General features: G+C 43.8%; 1 protein-coding gene across 1 annotated transcript in view; it reads right to left on the reverse strand.

The window, feature by feature from the left end:
* Positions 1 to 248: 248 nt before the first annotated feature.
* Positions 249 to 21051, reverse strand: part of LSMEM1 (leucine rich single-pass membrane protein 1) — a 62168-nt gene continuing 41365 nt past the window's right edge. The window contains exon 4 of the mRNA XM_029616237.1: positions 249 to 563. Coding sequence (XP_029472097.1) covers positions 442 to 563 — 122 coding nt within the window. The 3' untranslated portion in view covers positions 249 to 441. The remainder of the gene's footprint in view (positions 564 to 21051) is intronic.

The following is a 21051-nucleotide window of genomic DNA, read 5'->3' on the forward strand; positions in this document are numbered from 1 at the left end:
GCTTAGGACTCAAAGCAAAAAAGAATTGCTAAATATTTATATATTCAAAGCACTGCACTATCATCAAATGTGACAAAACATGAACTCCAGCATTTACATATCTTTGGAGCATTAATTCAGGTTCAGACAGCCTCATTCCTCAGCTCACCTGCATGTTGCTGTTCATAAGCGTCACTGCCTGATACGTTAAACTAATATAATAAAATAACATTTGTGGACACAGAGAAATACACTCTAGACTCAAGGCATACACTGAAAATGAAATTTATTGGGTTGACTGTTAGGCATTTCTTTTTCATATCTAGGTTTGAAAACTTGGGCAGGTCAAGACATGTAGAATCTCGTCCACCAAAACGATTTTCTTCCTGTACATGTCAATAGACACAACCTCGTTTGTGAAGGTTTAGAGCTGATGGTGAATGATAACCGAAGGCCTTCTTTTCACCCTTCTGTTCGATTGAACAATTTTAATAGGGCACTGTTCATTTCATAAAGCTCCTCAATGTCCTTTCCTCGAGATGCCACGTTCTTGTATACTTCTTCCATCTTGTCTCTTGTCTGAACTGTGAATAGAAAATGTATTATGGACAACAAATCAAGCAATTAGCATACTATGTATAACAATGCCAGAGGTCACCTGAAAGGCAGGAAGGCTGATTGAGAAGGAGACTAAAAGAGCTAGCTTGCATTTGTTGCAAAGTAACAACATATTATAGTCAAAGATTTCTGAGAACATGCGTTTATTAATTAAATTGTTTTGCTATTTTTATGTAAAAGAAGGCATTAAAGCACAACATAGTTGGTCAGATTGGATATTTTGGAATTATATATACTATTTTGCAACAGATATAACTTGTTTCATCCACGTACCTATGTGTAATCTTTGGGTCCCTGAAAGGGAGCTGCCACCTCCAAAGCACAGTGGCAATCAGGCATAAGACCAGTATTATTCTGGTGTGCCATAACAGATGGAAGATTAGGGATGTGTGTTCATTTGAAATGAATGCTGAATCCAAATTGAAAAATCCCATTTTCGATTCAGTTAATTTCAAACGAACCAAAGAACTACCGGTAGTGCCTTTGAAAATGTTCAGATTTTTCATTTTGGCAAATATTTATTGCTTTATTTAGCAATATTTATAAACTGCCTCTCCAGCCTTCAGAAGGTCACTCAAAGAAGTGTGTATCATCAAATAATATGCAATAAAACAACAAATCTAAACTGACACTTAACAAAAATAAAAACACATCTACAATAGACAAAGAATACAAGGCCTAAGATCATTAACAATAGTTATAATTCAGCTTTGCTACACGACATCTTTTGGAATCCACTTTGGGAAAGTTTTAAGGCATTTTCTAAACATCATAAGGATTCCGGGCTAAGCACTTCTGGTAACTTATTCCAGAGTGAGGGACTGACTATTAAGATCGAACAAGCTGTTGCGGGCCCCGTCCGCGGCAGACCCACGCCCGGGCCTACTCACTTCCGGTGCCTAGCTCCTGGTCCTGGCCCATCTTCCGTCGCGGCTGTGGGCAGCCACCTACGCTCCTGAGCTTCCCTTGCGTCCTCGGCCTTCTCTGGCTCCACTATGGACCTCCCCAGCTCCCGGCGGGTGTCCCCACGTGTGCCATGGGGAGATGCTGATATACAGTGTCCTGCTGCTCTCTAGGCGTGTGAGCCTTGCCGTTTTTTAAAGGGCAAGCCCCTCCCCTTTTCCTGTACGAAAAGGGGAGGGGCTGTAAAGATTGCCTAGATAGTTTATAACCTGTATTAGTCCGTCTGAATCTGCTTAATTTCCTCCCTGCCTTTGTGTCTATTGGCTAAATTTTAAATCCCCTGCGCGCAGGGAAAACAGGGGTTACACGCGCAAATGGGCCTTGCATGCGCCGAGCTATATATAGGCTATATATAGGCAGGGCCCGCCACTAGTTCCTTGCCTTGGCAACAGGTCTCCAAGCTTGGTGTGTGCTCGTTGCTTGTTCCTGACTTTGTTCCTGGTCCCTGTTCCTGACTTCATTCCTGGTTCCTGTTCCTGACTTCATTCCTGATCCCTTCCTAGTCTAGTTTGGACTGACCTCTGGCTTTGACCCTTGCTACCCTTTGGACCATGCTCAGGACTAACCTCTGGCTTCGACTCTCGCTCTACTTGACCTCCGTACTTTGCCTTGCCCACTGCCTGCCCAGACGCCCTTAGTCTCCTGGTGTCTTCCTGGACTTGGCCTCCTCAGGCTCCAGCCTACTACTACCCAGGCGCCACTTGTTCTTGCTCCTGGTCCTTCTTGATGCTTGGGTCTCTGGATCCCTGCCTAGTCCAGATCCACTGCAATCCTCCTGTTACCTCTTCGGGTTCCTGGATCACTACTACCTCTCCAACTGGGAGTCATCTGATGGAGGCCCACCTAAGACCAGCTGGCCCCGGCACCCAAGGGCTCAACCTGCAGGAAACGCAGGCTGGTTTTGGCGAAGGTCAAGTCGGCCTCCGCCTCCCGACGGTGGGGACTTGTCGGGCTTGCCCTGCGGGTAGTGTCAACCCCACCTCAGGCCACGGATCCACCTCCAACGCAACACAAGCCATATAACAGGCTCTGCCAATCTCCTTAAATGAAGTAACCTGCAAAAAAAACTCTCTCACTAGATTGTAAGCAACATGCAGGAATGTACAACTCTAATTTCTCGCTCAAGTAAGTTATTTTGCATTGACCAAAAGATCAGACATAGGGTCTTAAATTGAGCATGCAGTTTATCTGGTAGCCAGTATAAAGCAAGAAGCAATGGGACAGCAGAATTATCTCGAACAGCAAAAAATGAATGTGGCTACCACATTTTGTATAATCTTCAGCCTATGCATGAGTCTCATAGGGAGGCCCGTGTATGGAGTGTTGCAGAGCATACCAGGAAAGTTGTCCCTTGTTCAGAATAACCTATGTGTGAATCTCTCTTGCCATGGTGCAATTGGTGCAATTTTGTGAGCTGGGCCCTAAAGTCTGCGCCGATGGCAGGTGAGCAAGTCTTAGCATGAGTCAGGCTATGGAAAAGTCCCTGAGGCTATGGCGGAAGTGGGAGGTGTGTCGGAGGCAAAGTGGTGGCTGAAAACAAACACTGTGGCTGAAGCTGAAGAACTGACAGAGGCAAGACTGTGGCTGAAAACAACGCTGTGGCTGAAACTGAAGACTGGGGTGAGGCAAGGCTGAAGACTGGAGCAAGGCTAAATAGCGGAGCAAGGCTGAAGACTAGAGTCAAATGACCTTCTTGCTGAGGCAAGGCTAGAAGGTCTGAGGAGCCCTTTTATAGGGCAAGAAGTAGAGAAGTCATCCGAAGGCGCCGCAAACCTTTCCCGCCGTGGGCCCTTTAACATCTCACCCTCTCACACCTAGGAAGGAGCATCTTAGATCGGCAGCGTCCAGCAGCTTGAGATTGCTGCCAGCATTCAGGATGAGTGAAGCCGCTTGCAGGGCCATCCCACAAGCGGTAAACATAACATCACTCAATCTAATGATTTCTCAAATAACACGCTTATTTATTTATTTATTTATTTAAAACATGTGTATTCCGTCTATAGTGACTCTGTCATGCTAAATGGATTCCAAAATAAAACAAATAACAATAAAATGCAAAAACAATAATATATAATATGCCTCAGACATAATCATTTGACTTTTGTGATTCAAATATTCTTATTGCTGCTCAAAGCAAAAAAGAACTGCACCACCATTATGAACAGATGACCATTCAGAAATGGATGCAATTTCCTATTAACCTTTAACTTGGCAAAAGTCAGAGAAATCACCCAGGAAATATGTTTTATTAAAGTGAAATCTAAGTCCAACAGTGCCCCCAAAGATTTTACAACTTCTGTACAGGCCAGAGAATCATAAATCCCTCTAAAAAGAGAAATAAGGACTGCAGGATCTGGGGTTGGTCATATCTGATGATCTTAAAGTGACCAAACAGGTGGATAAGGTGATGGCAAAGAGACAGGAATGGTCAACAGAGAGAAGAAGGTGATATTGACCTTGTATAAGTCCCTGTGAGACCTCATTTAGAATACTGTGTACAATTCTAGAGCCTGCACCTTCAAAACAATATAAACTGGATGAAGTTGATCCAGAGAGTGGCTTCAAAAAATGTTCAATGTTTATTTATTTATATATTTGTAGCATTTGTAATCTACCAATCCACAAATCTAGATGGCTAACCGCATTACATACGTAAAGTGTTTGTTGTAAAGCAACAGACTTAAAGATCTAAACATGTATACCTTAGACGAAAGGCAGGATAGGGAAGATATTATAGAAACATTTAAATACCTCAGCAGATAAGCCTCTTGTAATAGAAAGGAAATTTGGAACAAGAGATCATGGGCTGAGGGCAAAACGAGGTAGACTGAGGTTGTAATCTAAGGAAATGTTTCTTTACAGAAAGTATGGTGGATACATGGAGCAACTTTTCAATGGAGGTGATGGAGATATGGACAGTGTCTGATTTCAGGTTAACATGGGACAAGCACAAGATATCTCTGAGGGAGTGGTAGGGATTGTACAGCTGAGCATTTGGCATGGATGAGCAGATAAGGACATATGATCTTTTTCTGCCATTATTTTTCTATGTTTATATAAATTATTAACCCCAATTTTTTAAATCTTTGTCTGCTGAATATTAAAAATATATATATTTCTACTAAATTAGTTACAAATGACCTCCAAATTCAATTTAAACTGGGTAAATGCATTGTTCTGGTTTTGATCCAGTGGTACTACCAACCAGATATCATCAGCCTAGATATATCCTTGTAAACCTATGAATGGATTAAAATACAAAGTAGGTGGAAAGATATTGAATAGAATTAGAAACAGACACAGTTGCTGAGAGATACTGTAAGACAAGCCCATGGCTGAAATGATGTTCCTGGATTTTATGCATTCTGTTTGATCTGTTAAGAATGAGATCACCCTCTGAAGATCCTTATCTTTGGACCCAACAACTTACATCTGCCTACCAAAATAACATAGTCTTCCAAGTCAAAAGCATATAAAAGATTGAAGTAGCCTTATTACCCCTCCTTAACCTGTGTGGGGCCAGGCTAGAAACTTGGTTTGCCTTAAAACCCAAAGTGAGAGAGAATGCAGAATGCTGTGGGCGGGACCTTGCTGAGGCAGGATAAGAGGCTGAGCCCAGCTGGGATCAGGAGTCCCCCATGACTCCAGAAGAAGGAGCTCCTGAATACATCTCTGTATTAAGGTAATGGTGCACTGCTAAAGGTAAGCAGTCTACCTATTTGTATGCTGAAAGTGTCTAATAAAACTAGAAATTTGGAGTCAGAGTGTCTGTGCCTCCAGCCTAAGAAAGTTGCTCGGCTACCCCAAAAGATCTAATGTTTCCACCAACCTTTGCTGACCTTCATCTACTAGCTGCAAAATATTTTGCACTGAAACCAAAAGAGTTTGGTTCCAGTTACCCCTATGAAATCCAGCTTGCAAGTTAGATAAAACCTTACTGTAACAATGTAGTAATTTAAGTCATCACCAGTTTTTGATAATCTTGGCCAAAAATGGAATATTGCCCACTAGGTGATAATGTTTACATTTAGCAAGTTCAAGCCCATATTTTTTCAAGAAAGGGCAGATTATGGATTCTTTAAGGTGGGGAGGTAAATATCTATTCTTTAAGAAAATGATTCACTATGCTTATTTAGTGTTGTAAACTCTCTTCTTGATGCTCTCTCATAAGCCCTGACAGGCAGAGGTCCAAAGCACATATGGTGGACTTCATTCTTAGAACAGACAAACTCGGATAATGAAAAATCTTAAAATATTCCAAGAACTTTACCCCAGGACTTTCTCAGTGATTCAAATCCTAACTCTCTCCCCTCATAACATAGCCATCCAGCTATGATGAAATTAAGGTGGCAAGCAAGTTAGCCACTTATGTTTGAAAAAGGAAACAAAGCTTTCACAGTCAAGCATAAAATGTGTCTTCAGATGGCAAATCTTTACCAAACACCTTTCTAACTAATAAAAACAATTCCCATGTATTATTTGTAGCTGACAATGATCTGTTTGTCATAATAAGCTTTCTTAGCTTTTACAGTCTTAGCAGAATAGCAATTGGCAATCCTCCTCCTCATCTTTTTGGCAGATGGATCTTTCCTAACTAACTAGATGCTGATATAGCTCATCTAAATAACAGCTATATTTTGGAGGATTTAATTTAATCCCAGGCCATACTGTGGCATCTAAAGCTTTACCCATATTCAAATGCCAATTTTCCATCAGTTCATCTACATCAACTTCCATTCACATCCAATGGAAAGCTGGTTCCTGAAGGCATCTGAATCAATGGTGCTAAACATAGCTAAAACCAAGATACTTTAGATATCAAGAAAGCCAAGATCATCAGATTTTGAACTATCAATTCAAGGTGTTAATATAAGATTTTCTGACCATATCTGCAATTTGGGTATTCACTTTGATTCACATCTGAATTATATCCCCCAAATTAGATCTGGTTTATCTAATGGATATTTAAAAATAAAACAGCCCTGTCATCTTAGACCGTTCCTAGAGGAGAAAGACTTTCAAACAATTGTCCAACATTTATTCTAACAGCAATCAATTGCTGTAATTCCTTATACATAGGATTGTGTAAAATCCGTCTGTGAGCATTGCAGTGTCTCCAAAATTCTGCTGCGAGGCTAATCACAAAAATGCCAAAATATGAACCTATCACTCCTGTTCTGCAAAGTCTGCATTGGCTGCCTGTGATTCAGCATGTAAAATTAAAAATCATATTGCTTATATTTAAATCATTACAAGACGATGCGCCGGAATACCTGTCTAAACTATTTAAAAAATATTTTCCTTCTCAGATACTATGATCTGCCTCACAACATTAAAGAGGCACATCTTCAAAGGCTTGTGATCGTGCTATCTCCATTGTTGGTCCCAAACTATGGAACTCGTTACCAGAAGATCTAAAATCAATAACTACAGTACCTGAATATAATCCGCTTTGAAGTGCCAAAAAGTGGAATAAAAAAAAAACTGATTTGAAAGTTTAAAAAAAAAAGACTGAAGGTAATATTATTTCAAGAGGCTATTGCTGCTGTCCCTGTCTGATTTTATTACTATTTAATGTCATAAAACAGAATGCTTGACATTGTGTTGTTTTGATTCAATTGTTTGTTATGACCTGTACTCTGCTTAGCATGTTCTCATTATAAAGATTTTAACTAAATATAATCTGCTTATACTGAGAATATTGTCCACTAGGCTGAATGTATTTCTCATAAACAGGTCGATACTGTAACGTGCGGTTGAAGATTTCCCGTCTGTAACGTGCTGGGAGCGCACAATTCGGACGCGTAAGGCGATCCAGCGATACAGTCTCCAGTTTCACGCGTCCTTAGCGCTTCTTAAAACAGACGCATAACCCTTTCCGCACGCAGCATGTATATGATATGTAAATGAACGAATTAGCTGTATAATGAAGGAATTAGCTATTCCCCTCCGATACTGTGACGCGCGCTCAGATTATCTCCTTTGTAACCCCCTATTTTGCCGCGTCCTTAACCTGTTAGTTTACCGCCTACCCTCTACTTGGTGTTAGTGTGGTGTTAGTGTGGTGTTCGAAAATTAAAACGGGAATAAAGTGTAAAAAATAGGGGCGATTTTGGTGCTCAAGGCCCCGTCCGGTCTCCGGTGCAGCCCCAGTCCTGTCCCCTCCAACCGAAGCAAAAAAAAAAAACCCCGAAAAAGTAGCAAGGCTCGGGCCTGCTACGGTAGTCCCTTCTCCCTTCTCCTCTCCTCCCGATTTCGGCGCTCAAGGCGGCCGGGTGGGCGTGCATTCATCCAGGCAGAGGGAGCCGGCGGCGAAAGCGGCCGCCGGCTCCCTCTGCCTGGATGAATGCACGGCCCCCGCCGGCAGTGAATGAATGCCCGTGCGATTTCAGCGCTCAAGGCAGTCACATAACGTGATGTCATGCCTTCGCAGCTGCGGCATGCATTTGCATGCAATTTGAAGAGAGTATCGAGCGGTAGGTGAAGAGAACTGTGCGTGCGGGGAACAAGGGTGCGCCTGACACTGCCGCATTGTTTCTACCGCGGCCTTAGAGTATCGATCTGATAGTTGGTAGTCTGGACCAGTATGCTGGAATCCAGTTGGGTGGAAATGAGAGAAAAATCAAAGGAGCCTCCCCAGGGAACTTCCCAAATCTGATCTAACCTCAGACCATAATCATTCATCAAACATGTAGAACCAAATATCAGATCTAAAAATTACCCATTACAATGGGTAGACTGATTCACCAATTGACTTAATTCTAAATTTAACAGCAAAAATAAAAAGATGTGTGCTAGACTCCCTAGAGCACTTGTCACGTCATTAACATGCAAGTTAAAATCTCCTACAAGTAATTGCACAAAACACAGTGACAAGGAATAGATTAGTTCAATCAATAAAACTAAGTTCCCTGAGGATGCACTGGGTGGACAATAGACTATTAAAATTGCTAATTTACAAGAATGTTCAATTGCAGCAACAGGCAATGGCAATCCCTTGGATGGTCAATCAGTAGTTGAGAAATTAACCATTTTGTTTTGGAGATCAAAGCTACACCTCCACCCCCTTTTCCCACTACTTGATAAAAAAAAAATAGGTTTTATAGCCAGGAGACAAAGCTACATCTCCCTGCAGGAGAAGCCATGTCTCAGTAAAAATACACACATCAGATATTTTATTGATCAACAAATCAAAAATAGTGACTGTCTTGTTTTTCACTGAACAGGAATTAAACAGCAATCATAAAATTATCCATATGATGCAATTAACCTACAAGTACAGACAGAAGACTTAACAGTTGTTGCAAGCTTACGTTCATATCTAGTTACCTGCCTAGGCATACGTGGCACCAGAACATGAATGCCCCTGCCTAATAAAACTGGAATCGTTACCCTCGCCCCTCAATCCTTCACCCCATAAGGACCTGCCAAGGGCCCTTGCCTTCAGCTCTTGCCTTACATGAGCCACTAGCATAAGCTGCCTGGCAACGTCTGGTCCAATAAACCCCTTCACAATAATTGGGGAGGGGGTGGGGAGGCCGGAGTGCCCAGCAGCTCATCAGAGGGTAGGAGGAAAACTTACTGAGCCAAAGGACACAGGCTCTGACTGTTGCAGATGGAATCAGAGCAGCAAACTCTCTCCTTTCTTCTCTCAGGGAGCTGGCTAGATCAGTAGGCTGGCAGTGCCTGTGTCCGTCCAGTACACACCCTCCCAATGATATGGGGGACAGGGTCCTCAGCAGCGTGTACTATGTCCTAAACATTTTTTTTTTAACCCCACAAACCCCCATGGGCTCTTACCCCTTCCATGGGCTCTCTGAGCGTAAAAGGTACAGAAGAGACTCCCAGTCTCACTTGTCTGATCAGTTCTGATTTAGAAATGGTGCCAGTCTAGGGCAGGCTGTGCCACATTGTTTTACAGCCATAAAACCACTTGGCAATTGCCCCTTTCACTTTTAGAAATCCCACAAAAGTGTAAGGGAGTGACAGGGAGCCAGGAGGGGGCTGACCGAAATGGGGGGAGGCATTTGTTTTTGTTTTGTTTTTTAATTTAACGTTTATCTTGATTCAGCAAAGGAACCAAACTAAGCATAAAATGAAGCAAATCCTGAAAAAAATCCCTGAAATGAAAAAAAAAACAAACAGAAACAAATATTGTTAGTCTGCATATCCCTCTAAAAGATGTCTACAGAGCCAAGCCTTTTGTACCTTATGGTTGTAATTATTTTAGCATGGGCTCTAGGCTCTGGGGTCCCCATTCTGGTCTGCACAGAGTTCAAGCTTCTCCTTCTCACCTACAAGTACTTTCAGTCTGCAGCTCCTAATTACCAGGGGTGTGCACTAAAAAAAAATGTTTCCTGTTTTCATTTTATTTCTTTTTTTGCCAGGGTTTTTTGTTTTCTTTCATGCTTATTTGCTTTTGTTCTGTTTATTTAAAACACAATAAATATCAAAAGGAACAGGGAAAAACAGAAAAGAAAAACAACAGGAAACAAAGGTGAAGGTTCCCCTACCTCCCTGCCAAAATTGGGCCTGGTGTGGGAAACTGATCTTTTTTTCCATCAGGACAGCATCGGGTGAGAGTGAGGCGCCAGCCTGTTCCCCCATCATAAGGCACCTTCCCCCCTGTCTCCACCATAAAGAACACCTCCCTGATTCTGCAGTGAGGGAAGAAGCCGGCTGCAGGAGCCACCCCCGCTGATATCATCAGCCAGGGCAGACCGGCTGTTTAAGGGCCTGGCTCAGACAGGCCCAGTGCTGAAGTGGTACGCCAAAAAGTGTGCCCCTTTGTGCACCCCTTCATGCATACCACCATGCAGCCAAAATGTCCCCTCAAGCCCACCTAGCTCTCCTGCCCAGGTACCATCACCTCATCACCTACTAGAGGATGTGTTATATATTGCCCATATATCTATCCAATAACCACCATCACTAGCCAAGGCATACAGCATTTTATAAACCTAGGCAATGTAGACTGAAAATCCCACCCAGAAATCTCTGTCATTCACCAAGAGAAACCATCTTCAGGAATGGAGCACAACCCAGATGAAACAACCCTCCTAAACTATAAATACTGCCTCTAAACACTTGCTCCATTTAGTGCAAAGTAAACCACCTGCACAACCTCCTCACTGATAACTAAGCTGACATCCTACACGTGGGCTCATGAGGCTAACTTCCCACCATTCAATCAACCTTTCCTCATGACTATACCTTTGCATACTCCATGCCAAACAAAAAGAGATGGGGGGTAACTATTATCTCCAGGACATCGATGAACCTTATACCACCCCCCTAAATGAAATCTTTCCACAAGCAGATATCCACCTCAAATGGGGACTGCTCCTAATCTACAGACCACCATCAAATGGTAAAGAAGCTCTGTACAACTGCATAAACTGATCTCAGAAGTTATACTAGAACACCCCAGGACTCTAGTATTGGGCAATTTCAAAGTTCATGTAGATGAGCAACACTTCAAATTCCCTCAGGAGTTTTTAGCTTCTTTCAATTCCATTGACCTTACCCAGTTAATCAAAGAACCAACCCATAAGGATAGTCATACACTTGACCTGCTACTCACCCCCATGCAACTGCCACATGATAATCCTTCCGAGAATATACAGATTCTCCAATTTTCTGGATTTACCACCACCTAATACTTTTTGAATACACCCACCTCCAACCAAGACACCCAAATATGAGAAGACTTCTAAAGGTGTCCGCCCAACAGCACACCTGAACCCAGAATCCTTTCTAGATGCCTTGCAGTGCACCAATGAGAGCATCTACCCTAGTAGACAACTGGAACACTGATTTGAAAACAGCCATCAAAAAAATTGCACCACAGAAAACCATTTTCACAAAAAAGCCCAAATCAACCCCCTGGTTCACATCTGAGCTATTAGAAATGAAGAGAGAAGAAACAAAGTGTGAGCAGAAATGATGGAAATCAAATTTTCAACCAGACAAAAATGACTGCAAGGGATATCAATTAGCCTACTGTATAGCACTCACCATTGCCAAAAACAAAACCCTTCTATGCAAGAACAATCAACCAAGAAGAAAACTCCCCCAGAAAATTTTTCTGGACAATAAACAAACTCTTAGACTACCCAACCCTATACCCTTCTCCCTCATAACTAAGGCCCACTGTAACAATCTAGCCACATTCTTCATAGACAAGGTAACTCATATCCGAACTGAGCTGGAGAAAACACTAGTGACTAGGACAGTCCAAATCTCCTCACATGCAGAACAGACATTACCGCCCCCCTCTTTGACTACATTCTGCCTTCTATCAACGGATAACATAAATTCCTTGTAAACAATCCTCTGTCAGAGAAAAAAAAACCCGGCAGCTCAATAGCAATGCTCATAAGGATTCTTTAATGCTGGGAGCCATGGCAAACACAAACAGATATTTCCTGACTTATAGATGCAGGAGGGAAAATGACCAAATTAGTCAAAGGTACAGTTTCCCTTACCCACTAGCAGAAAGAGAGAGATCCAGGCCAGCTAACAATCCTTCTGGTGCTACTGTCATTCAAAGCTCACTGAAAATACTTGGGAGATGTTGTACTAGGAACAGTACTTCCTTGCTGGCTACTATTTTTAAGCACAGCTGTGTAACTGGGGTGGGTTTATTCACTGCCAATGGAAGTCTGACTAGACCTGGCCCTGGCCACAAATACTTGGGATGCTACTAAACCATTGCTTCCCCAAATCCTCATGAGCCAGCATAACCCCCAACAGGGCTCCTGAACTACACTAACAAGGCCAAGAATTCAAAACCCTGCAGCTCTTTACACCCTCAGTCCAACCACCTGCTCAGAAGATTCCATCCCTCTTAGCTAGTTAAGCAATCCAAGCGCATCTCGCATCCAGACCATGACCAATGCGTCATTAACAGAAGCCCAACTTCCAGCTGCATTAAAAAGGGCAATTGGAAAACCCGCCTTAAAGAAGACAAAGCTTGACCCCAATGATATGAATAACTATAGTCCTGTCTCAAACATCCCCTTCTTAGGCAAAGTAATCAAAAAAGTGATATTAACCCAATTAAATGAACACTTACTCGTCTCTAATTCCCTGGTCACCTGTCAGTCAGGTTTCAGACCACAACACAGCACCAAAACCACGCTGCTAAGCTTGGTTGATTAGATCCATCTATGTCTGGATCATGGAAACTCAGCCCTACTCATAGTCCTGGACCTCTCAGCAGCCTTTGACATGTAGACCACAATCTCCTTCTCACCTGACTACATGATATTGTGCGGTCTTGCCTGGTTTTCATCCTTCCTCCAAGATTATACCAAACTATCTCCATGGGGACAGCCTCCTCCAATTCAAACCCTCTCCTGTGGAATACCTCAAGGCTCTATACTCTCTCCTACCTTCTTCAATATCTATCTAGCTCCCTGAAGCAAGCTCGTCTAAGACTGCCAATCACCCATTACTCCTACCCTGATGACATCCTATTAGTGATTCCGACAGGCATAAACCAAGACCATGCTATAGCTCTGATTAACTAAATGCTAATAGCTCTTATTAACTAAATCCTCACCCTGCTCATCCTTCCCCCCCCCCCCGCCCCATTTGTACAACCTCCCTCCTTTCCCTATAATGTTGAGATATATTTTCCTATTTCTCCTTATCTCCAATATATTTTACACTATCTGTTTTATTGTAAACCGATGTGAGGCGCAAACGAATTTCGGTATAAAAAAAAGCCATAAATAAATAAATAAATGCTGGAAAAAATTACAAACTGGCTATGCCTGAGTAAACTCAAACTAAACCCCACAAAAATGGAGATGCTATCAATAAGAACATAAGAACATGCCATACTGGGTCAGACCAAGGGTCCATCAAGCCCAGCATCCTGTTTCCAACAGTGGCCAATCCAGGCCATAAGAACCTGGCAAGTATCCAAAAACTAAGTCTATTCCATGTTACCGTTGCTAGTAATAGCAGTGCTCATAAAGTAATCTTTGAGGGAATGACACTCACCCTCAGCTCACAAGTCTGGACTCCAAATTGGCCATCAAGGCCCAAATCCATGTAGTAATTAAGGTAGCCTTTTTCCACCTCCATCAACTTCACCACCTCTGTCCACTACTGAATGACACAGTCTTTGTAACTGCTATCAAAGCAATTGTTATTTCGCACCTGGACTGCTGTAATACTCTGTATATAGGAAATCCCTAAACCACTGCTTACAATTAGCACAAAATGCCGCTGGCTACATAATAATGAATGCACACAAACATGACCAAATAACGCCAAGCTTGAAAAGCTTGCACTAGCTACCAACATTTTATCACACTAAATTTAAGATCCTGACCCTCACTTACAAATCCCTCAAAACCTTAACCCCAACATACTTCAGCAGCTTCCTCACCCTCTACAAACCCTCCAAGCAACAAATTTCATGGTCTCAGGCCTGCCTTGTGATACCATCTCCAAGGTTCAAGCATCTTGCTAATACCAGGCAGGATCTGTCCCCATGCTATGAATCTCCCTCCCCCTGACCTCCTCACTTTCAGGAAAATATGTGAAAACCTATCTCTTCCCTCCCCCAGACCTCCTCACTTTCAGGAAAATATGTGAAAACCTATCTCTTCAAGGAGGTGTTCAGCTCCAGCCATCCCTAAAAACCCCAACCCTATGCAGACGCTAACTGAGCCCTTTGAGCAGCCCTCTGTCATATAGTAGATCCGGCAATGCATCTCATCAAGTGGCACACTCCTCAACTTCAAACTGCCCCTACTCGCTCTAACCCCATCAGGAAAAAAAATGAAAGTCTGCATCATTAGATCGTAATATTCTGGTACAGCCATACCTTTTTTCAACTTGTTTTGTTAAATTGTATTCAGTTTGCTATTGTAATTTAAATCTTATTTCTGAACACTGATAATGTGATGCTTTGTACTCTTGCTGCTGGAAAAGCGTGTCATAGATAAACACTGATGATGATGATGATGATTAAGTCAACACCACTGAAATTTAGAAAATAAAACCTCCCCTGGACCCTCCCCTGTGAGCCACCTCACATCCCAATCACCTCTTGTGCGGGTTCTCCAAATCCCCAATCGCTCCTACCCTGCCGAATCCCAATTTGAAAACGGCATCAGACAACCCTGAAACTGACACCATTGATTGTAACCAAAACTACCTTTAAACAAATCCCACACAAAAGCAGACACACATTGGTGTGGATACTTTTCACAGGGTAATAACCACAACAAAGCTACCCATGTAGTTCTGCTTTGATTATATCGGCAAAATCCACATGTAAAAACTACCTGTAGAGTTTGCTGAAATGTGAGCAGTTTGATTACTGCCTCCTTAACATGGGAGGCTTGGTCTGAATATTACATGCATAGTAAATCATCCAGTTCAAAACACTATTCAAAAAAGTTACCAAAGTAGTGTGTACAAGTATCATACTTTTGTTCTTGATATTTATTTCTTTATTTGGATTTAGCACACACCTTATCATTGGTAGCACAAGGCAAGTTACATTTAGGAACTATAGGCATTTTCCTGTCCCCAGAAGACCTACAATCTAAGAAGTCTATTTACTAAGCAGTGGTATTTTCCCCAGAGTGGAAAATATTGCTGGATTCACTAACCTCAAGTACTGGATACTGCAGGTTAATGGATCTGGTGGTAAAATGCCGCAGCTTAGCTGATCCCCGTATTGACCAGTGGTGGTCCCATATTTCAGGTTGCCATCTTTTAAAGGGCCCAAGTGGCCCACATACTGGCCTCTCCAGTCAAGTAAAACCCCTGTGAGTCTATTGAGACCCCCCCTTCTCCCACCCCACCCCCTCCACTGCTTGAAGCAACCAAAGTTGTTAAGGATTTATAATCCATCAAGGACCTTGGCATCTACTCAGGAGGCCTGCTAATGTCCCGAGAGTACATCACACACATCTTGTGGAGACTAGAGAAAGATCACTTTCGGTTGCTACTCCTGAATTTTGAAACTATTTACTGGCGGCATTACAATTGGCATCATGTCCAACAATCTTTGAGAAAATGCTGAAGACATTTCTATTTCAGCTGGCGTTTGCTGACTCTGGCTGAGCAACAGGGAAGTGGAATGAGAAACTGTTTTCTGTTCAGAAGTTGACTTCATTGTTTTTATTGATTGTTTTATTTTCTGTGATTTGATTCTGAATGCCTTACTTTTTATAAGCCAGTTAGATCTATAAGTGCTAAGGCGGCAGAAAAATACCTTAAATAAAAATAATTAAAATAGTGAGGACATGGCCCTGCCCCAGTCCCAAACCTCACCTCCTTTGAGTTTCAAAATAACCCCTCTCCCATCCCCAGTTCTCTGAATGCCCCCACTCAGACCTCTGACCCCTTCCTACAGTCTGATAGACAAGGCCCTGGTGGTCCAGCTAGGCCTGGTTTTGCCAATAGGCACATTAGTCCTGGGCATAGGGTGGCTAAAATCTAGGGGACAGTAGGCCTGCTGAAGATTTGTTGCCTGCTCCTGCTTCAGCCTCTCCCCTCCCAGGCATTGCTCAGGGAATAGGAAAGGGAGGCTGAGACTGGAGCAGACATAGCAGATTAAAATGCCACTCTGTTCCTAATCCAGTTCCTCCCTTACTGTCATTCAGGGAATGGAAGGGAGGAGGTGAGTCTGGAGCAGATGGAGCAAAGGGGGATCAGTTTGGGGAGTTTAGTAAGGGCTGAGAGACAGATCACTGAAAGGTGAAGAGAGGAGCTGGGGGATGAAAGGGGATAGACTAGGGGGGAGTGTCTCTGTGTGAGAGAGAGGGAAATGGGAAGCAGTGTTTCTGTGTGTGAGAGAGAAGGGATTGTTGGTGTGTGTGTGTGTGTGTGTGTGTGTGTGTGTGTGCGTGTGCATGCATATGTGCCAGATTGGGTAGGAAGTTAGAAAGGAGATGGAGATGCAAGGGGGAGCAGAACTAGAACATGATAGGAATACTTCCTTCTTCCTCCACTACAATTAGGATTCCCCTTCCCTTGACCTCAGATTCTATTCCCCAGGTCCTGGAACCTCTCTTTCTTCCTACTTCTCCCATTTCTCTAGATCATGACTCCTGTGATCTCCCTTTTACTAGTTCCTCCTCATCCTCAATCCCAGAACCTCCCTCCCTCTTGTGTGCCTGGTTGAGCAGAGTCAAGTAAGTGACTCCCAGGCTCTTTGATAGGCCTGGTTGAACAGTGTCAGATTAGCGACTTCCAGGTTCCCTTTGGGCCTAGTTGAACAGTATCTGTAAAGTGATTCTCAGGTTCCCTTGAGGCCTGGTTGAACAGTATCTGTAAAGTGATTCTCAGGTTCCCTTGAGGCCTGGTTGAACAGCATCTGTAAAGTGATTCTCATGTTCCCTTGAGGCCTAGATGAGCAGGTCCTGGCAGGTAGCTAGAACCTGTGGGCAGCTCCCAGGCCTCCATTTGAGCCTGGTTGAGATTCGAGAGATCTGTTAGGGGAGGCCTTTGGCAGGTTTCCCTCTACCTGAGCCTTGGGTTTAATTTCATTTTCTGAACCGCAGTAAAGCTGCTTTTATTGAAATAAAAATTATAGTCAGCTGCGGTCCTTTATCAGCTGCCATGACAGAGTCGTGAGCAGGGAAGGGCCTTCTTTCTGGGGCCCCTCTGAGCAGGGGTAAGTATTTATTGTCATGGTGAGACCCACAGCCTTCGGAAATTGGCCTGCCTTTGTAAAGTCAAACATCTCCAGCTTCTTCCCCTCCCAGAGGTATATTTGGATGGAGGCTGCTGCAGTTTTGGAGACAATAAGTCCTTAAGGGGATCTCCACAGCCTGATGGGAACATTTTTGGTGGCAGACTCTGCAGCTATTTAAAGAGAGCCAGAAATTTAAATGTTTTGTCCCACACATGGGAAAAGCCATAAGGCAAAGGGAAGCAGAGAGCTCTGCTACCTCGGCAGTCCACACTAGCAGTGCCAGTCACCAGTTTGGGGTATCCCATGAGGCCACATATTATCCATTCATTCTGATATTGATTAGAGGGCCAAGCAGGCGACCAAGCACAGAGAAACTGTTTCATGTATACATGTGTACAGGGTGTGTGAATTCAGAGATGGGGTGTTCAGCACAGGACTCATTTGCAGATGGCATCATGTGAAAGGCATTATGAAGGCCTGCAGTTTAAGCCATGCACAGGGGCCTGTTTTACTTTTCTTGATGTGCTTGTGGGAAAGTGCCCAGGCCCCAAGTAGAAAGTACCGTTTGCTCTTCTCTTTGAGTTCCGGTCCCTCTCAGTCCAGGCTCTTAAAACATTTTGTGAGGGTGCTACTTCCTGAAAGTTGGAGTCCAAAAGCCGTAGTGGGAATCTTCTTCCACGCAGGGATGTAATGCCTCCCACCTGAGGCTAGCGAGTGAACCTTGGGCTGCTAGATGGCCTCCTGTACCAGATTCCCTTGTGGCCAACAGAGGAGCTGATCATGATGGAGGATAGAACCTGAGAAAACCAGGAATAAGGACAGTGTGCCCCGAAGGGGGATCTTTCATTCTCAGGTTATTCTGGAAAGAGAAGCTTGTTCCTGCTTGTCCTTTGGGTTGACGCCATGGTATTGACTGTGGACAGCAAGACAGGACAGCAGATTTAAAGTCTGAGGCCTGTCTTAGTAGGAATTCCCTTTTAGGGTTACTGTGGGGACCAGATCTGGGAGGACTGAGTACCAGAGATTCCCAGAGGATAGTGTCCACCAACCTCAGGACTGTATGAAGCCACAGTGGCCTTGGGGATGTCAGAAGAGTCAGCCCAGGGAGGTTATACTCTGTCCAGATATTGATCGGCCCAGTCGTAGGATGATAAAGACAATTGTTGATACAGGGATTTCTCCAGATACTCGTCCAGCCCATGGAGGGGGCAGTGTGCCACCCCTCCCCCACCCAAATCAATTCTGGCAGGCAGCCAGTTACAGTGGCCCTACTTGAGTGATTCCTCACCCTCTCAGGCCAGTGACTCTGCTGTGGTATGTGACAGGTGGTCCCTAGAGGTTGCCACTCCTTTGTTCCAGTACCTGGAGGATTTATCCCTACAAGGCACTCTCCAAAAGTGGGTGGTAAAGGCTGCTCTGGAGAAGCTTCGGAGTTTGATAGCTGTGTTTCAGTACCACTCAAGGCTCATGGTTCAGCTTATTACTCCTATTTGGGGTTCCGAAAGAAAAAGGCAGGTCTCCTCTGGTGCTCCCTCAGTCAGAAGTGAGGCAGAGGTCTTGGGATGCCCCACTTTGGTGTTGGAGCCCTTGCTATGTCATTCTGGCAGTGAGGCATGAGGAGTTCCTTTCTTCCCTGGACCTTTTAGAAGCTTCTGTTAAATTCATATTTGGGAAGATCTGTAGACATTTTCTTTGTCCCTTTGTGTTTTATATTTGAGAGAAGCATTTTGACTCCTGACTTGCCTTGATGGCAAAGCCCTTCTCTCCAGAGTCAGAGGCAATTTTTGGGATGGGCGAGCTGGGCGGTTGCCTGGGGTGCCATGAGCTGAGGGCTGCCCTGGGCACTGTCGGCATCATCCAGCCCGCAGTGAAGGACGAGATGCCTGGTGGCAGGGCCGCAGACAAAAAGAAAAGCCCAGTGGCAGCGAGGCCAGGTCCTGTCCCTACCGCCAAGGCCAGTGCCTCTTCTGTTGATCCTGCAGCACCACAGTTCAAATGTCAGCTGTTTGAACTGAAAGGACTCCAGAGCAAACATGGTTCAAACAGCTGAAGTTCAAACTGCGCACCACGGGAGCGACAGAAGAGGCATCGGCCTTGGCAGCAGGGACAGCATTCACTTCGTTGAAGGCAACGGCATTGGGTGTGAGAGGAGCAGGAGTCCAGACAGAGACACCAGCTGAAGACAAAAATGCCCCAGGAGCAGCAGGCCAGCAGGGAGCCTAAGCCCTGCCAGCTAAAGAAGGTGCACCCCAGAAGCACTGGGCTGGCAGGGCAGGCCAAGCCCTGTTGGTTGAAAAGGATGTGCCCTGGGCATAAAGGGCAGGCAGGGAGCCTAAGCCCTCCAAGCCACGTGTATGAACAAGGAAGGGCAGAGGGAGGGAATGGGGTGGTGGATGGGGAATTGGAGTGGAGTGGAAAGGGGATAACCTTTTGTACCAGAATGTTGGGGGGAAAGGGAACTGAGATCTGGAGAACTGAGAGCAGAGGGAGAATAAGGACCTATGGATATGGGGGTGGGCATACCAGAAGAATTGCTACTTAGCCAGATAACTTATATGACTAAGTAGCAAAAGTCAGTGTTAAGCAGATAATTTGTCCAGCTAAATTAGACCTGTTCAAAAGCAACTTAGATGTATAAGACTTGTACACCTAAGGAGCGCTTACTACAGAGATACTCAGCAGCAGAGCCGAGCTGCTGCATATCCCTTCTAAGTTAGCCAGATATGTCTGTCTACCCCCAGATGTCCAGACAACAAAGGTAGAAGAAAGCATTATATTTTTAGTTTATTGATTGAAATGTATCTGTTCTAGAAATATGCATCTCTTATCCTTTCATTTTGCTCAGCAGAGGAGGAAATACATTTCTATTTGATTTCTCCAATGTTACACCGCATGTGGAGTCTGGCTTCTTTGGCAGCAAACCTTGGGTTCAGCAGAAAATTTTGACTTTGCCTTCAAGGTGCACTCAAGGCTGCTTCTTCTGTGCTATTTATCTCTCCTTTAGCACTGCTTGGTATTCATAGTGCCGTACAGAGATAAGTGGAATACAGTCCCTGCTGAGCAGAGTTTTGCTTTCTAAGCAGGACAAACAGACAAGAGAGTTTCCTCTGTCCTTCCTGTTCATGAAGTCTCTCTGTATTGTTCCTGAAGTTAATTATATTTTAGGGGCAGTTGGTATTTTCCATTGCTTTGACCTAAGAATATTGACCATGGCCAGTGCAGCACCAGCCTATATACGAAATGATAATGTCACTGAAAAAGGATGTGTCTTCTGTCTCCACCTGCTAGTAACCACAATTCTGGATTGGTGTAGCAGGACTCAAGGAAAGGAAAATTTGGATATTTATTTATTTATGTCTTTATTACCTGTTTATGCCAGGTCTCCTAAGCAGCGTCCAACAAAAACAAACGTAAAATTCAGAAAAGGCAAAATCACAATTCAGAGAAGACTAAATTTCAGCATAAATTTTATAGGCCCAAGCAAGGTTGGAAAATTACTTTATTTTTTTTAATATAATATAGAGGTGGCCAAATCTAGTCTTAAAGAACCACAAAGAGGCCTGGTTTTTAGGATTTCCAGAATGAATATGCATGGGATAGATTTGCATACAATGGAGACAGTGGCCACTGGCCAGTATGTAGGATGCTTGGGCCCTTTAAGCGTATATCCTGGGAGCATCAGAATGTTCATTAATGTACTGATGCTCCAGGGGAAAGTTATCCAAACCTTTTGAGGCTTTGAAGCAAAGTGGCTTGCAACTTTTGAGGCAAGCCACATTGTTTGATTAGTAAAGACTCAACTGAGATCATTTGCATACATT

The sequence above is a fragment of the Rhinatrema bivittatum genome, chromosome 9, assembly GCF_901001135.1.
Source record: "Rhinatrema bivittatum chromosome 9, aRhiBiv1.1, whole genome shotgun sequence".
In the NCBI taxonomy this organism is placed as follows: domain Eukaryota; kingdom Metazoa; phylum Chordata; class Amphibia; order Gymnophiona; family Rhinatrematidae; genus Rhinatrema; species Rhinatrema bivittatum.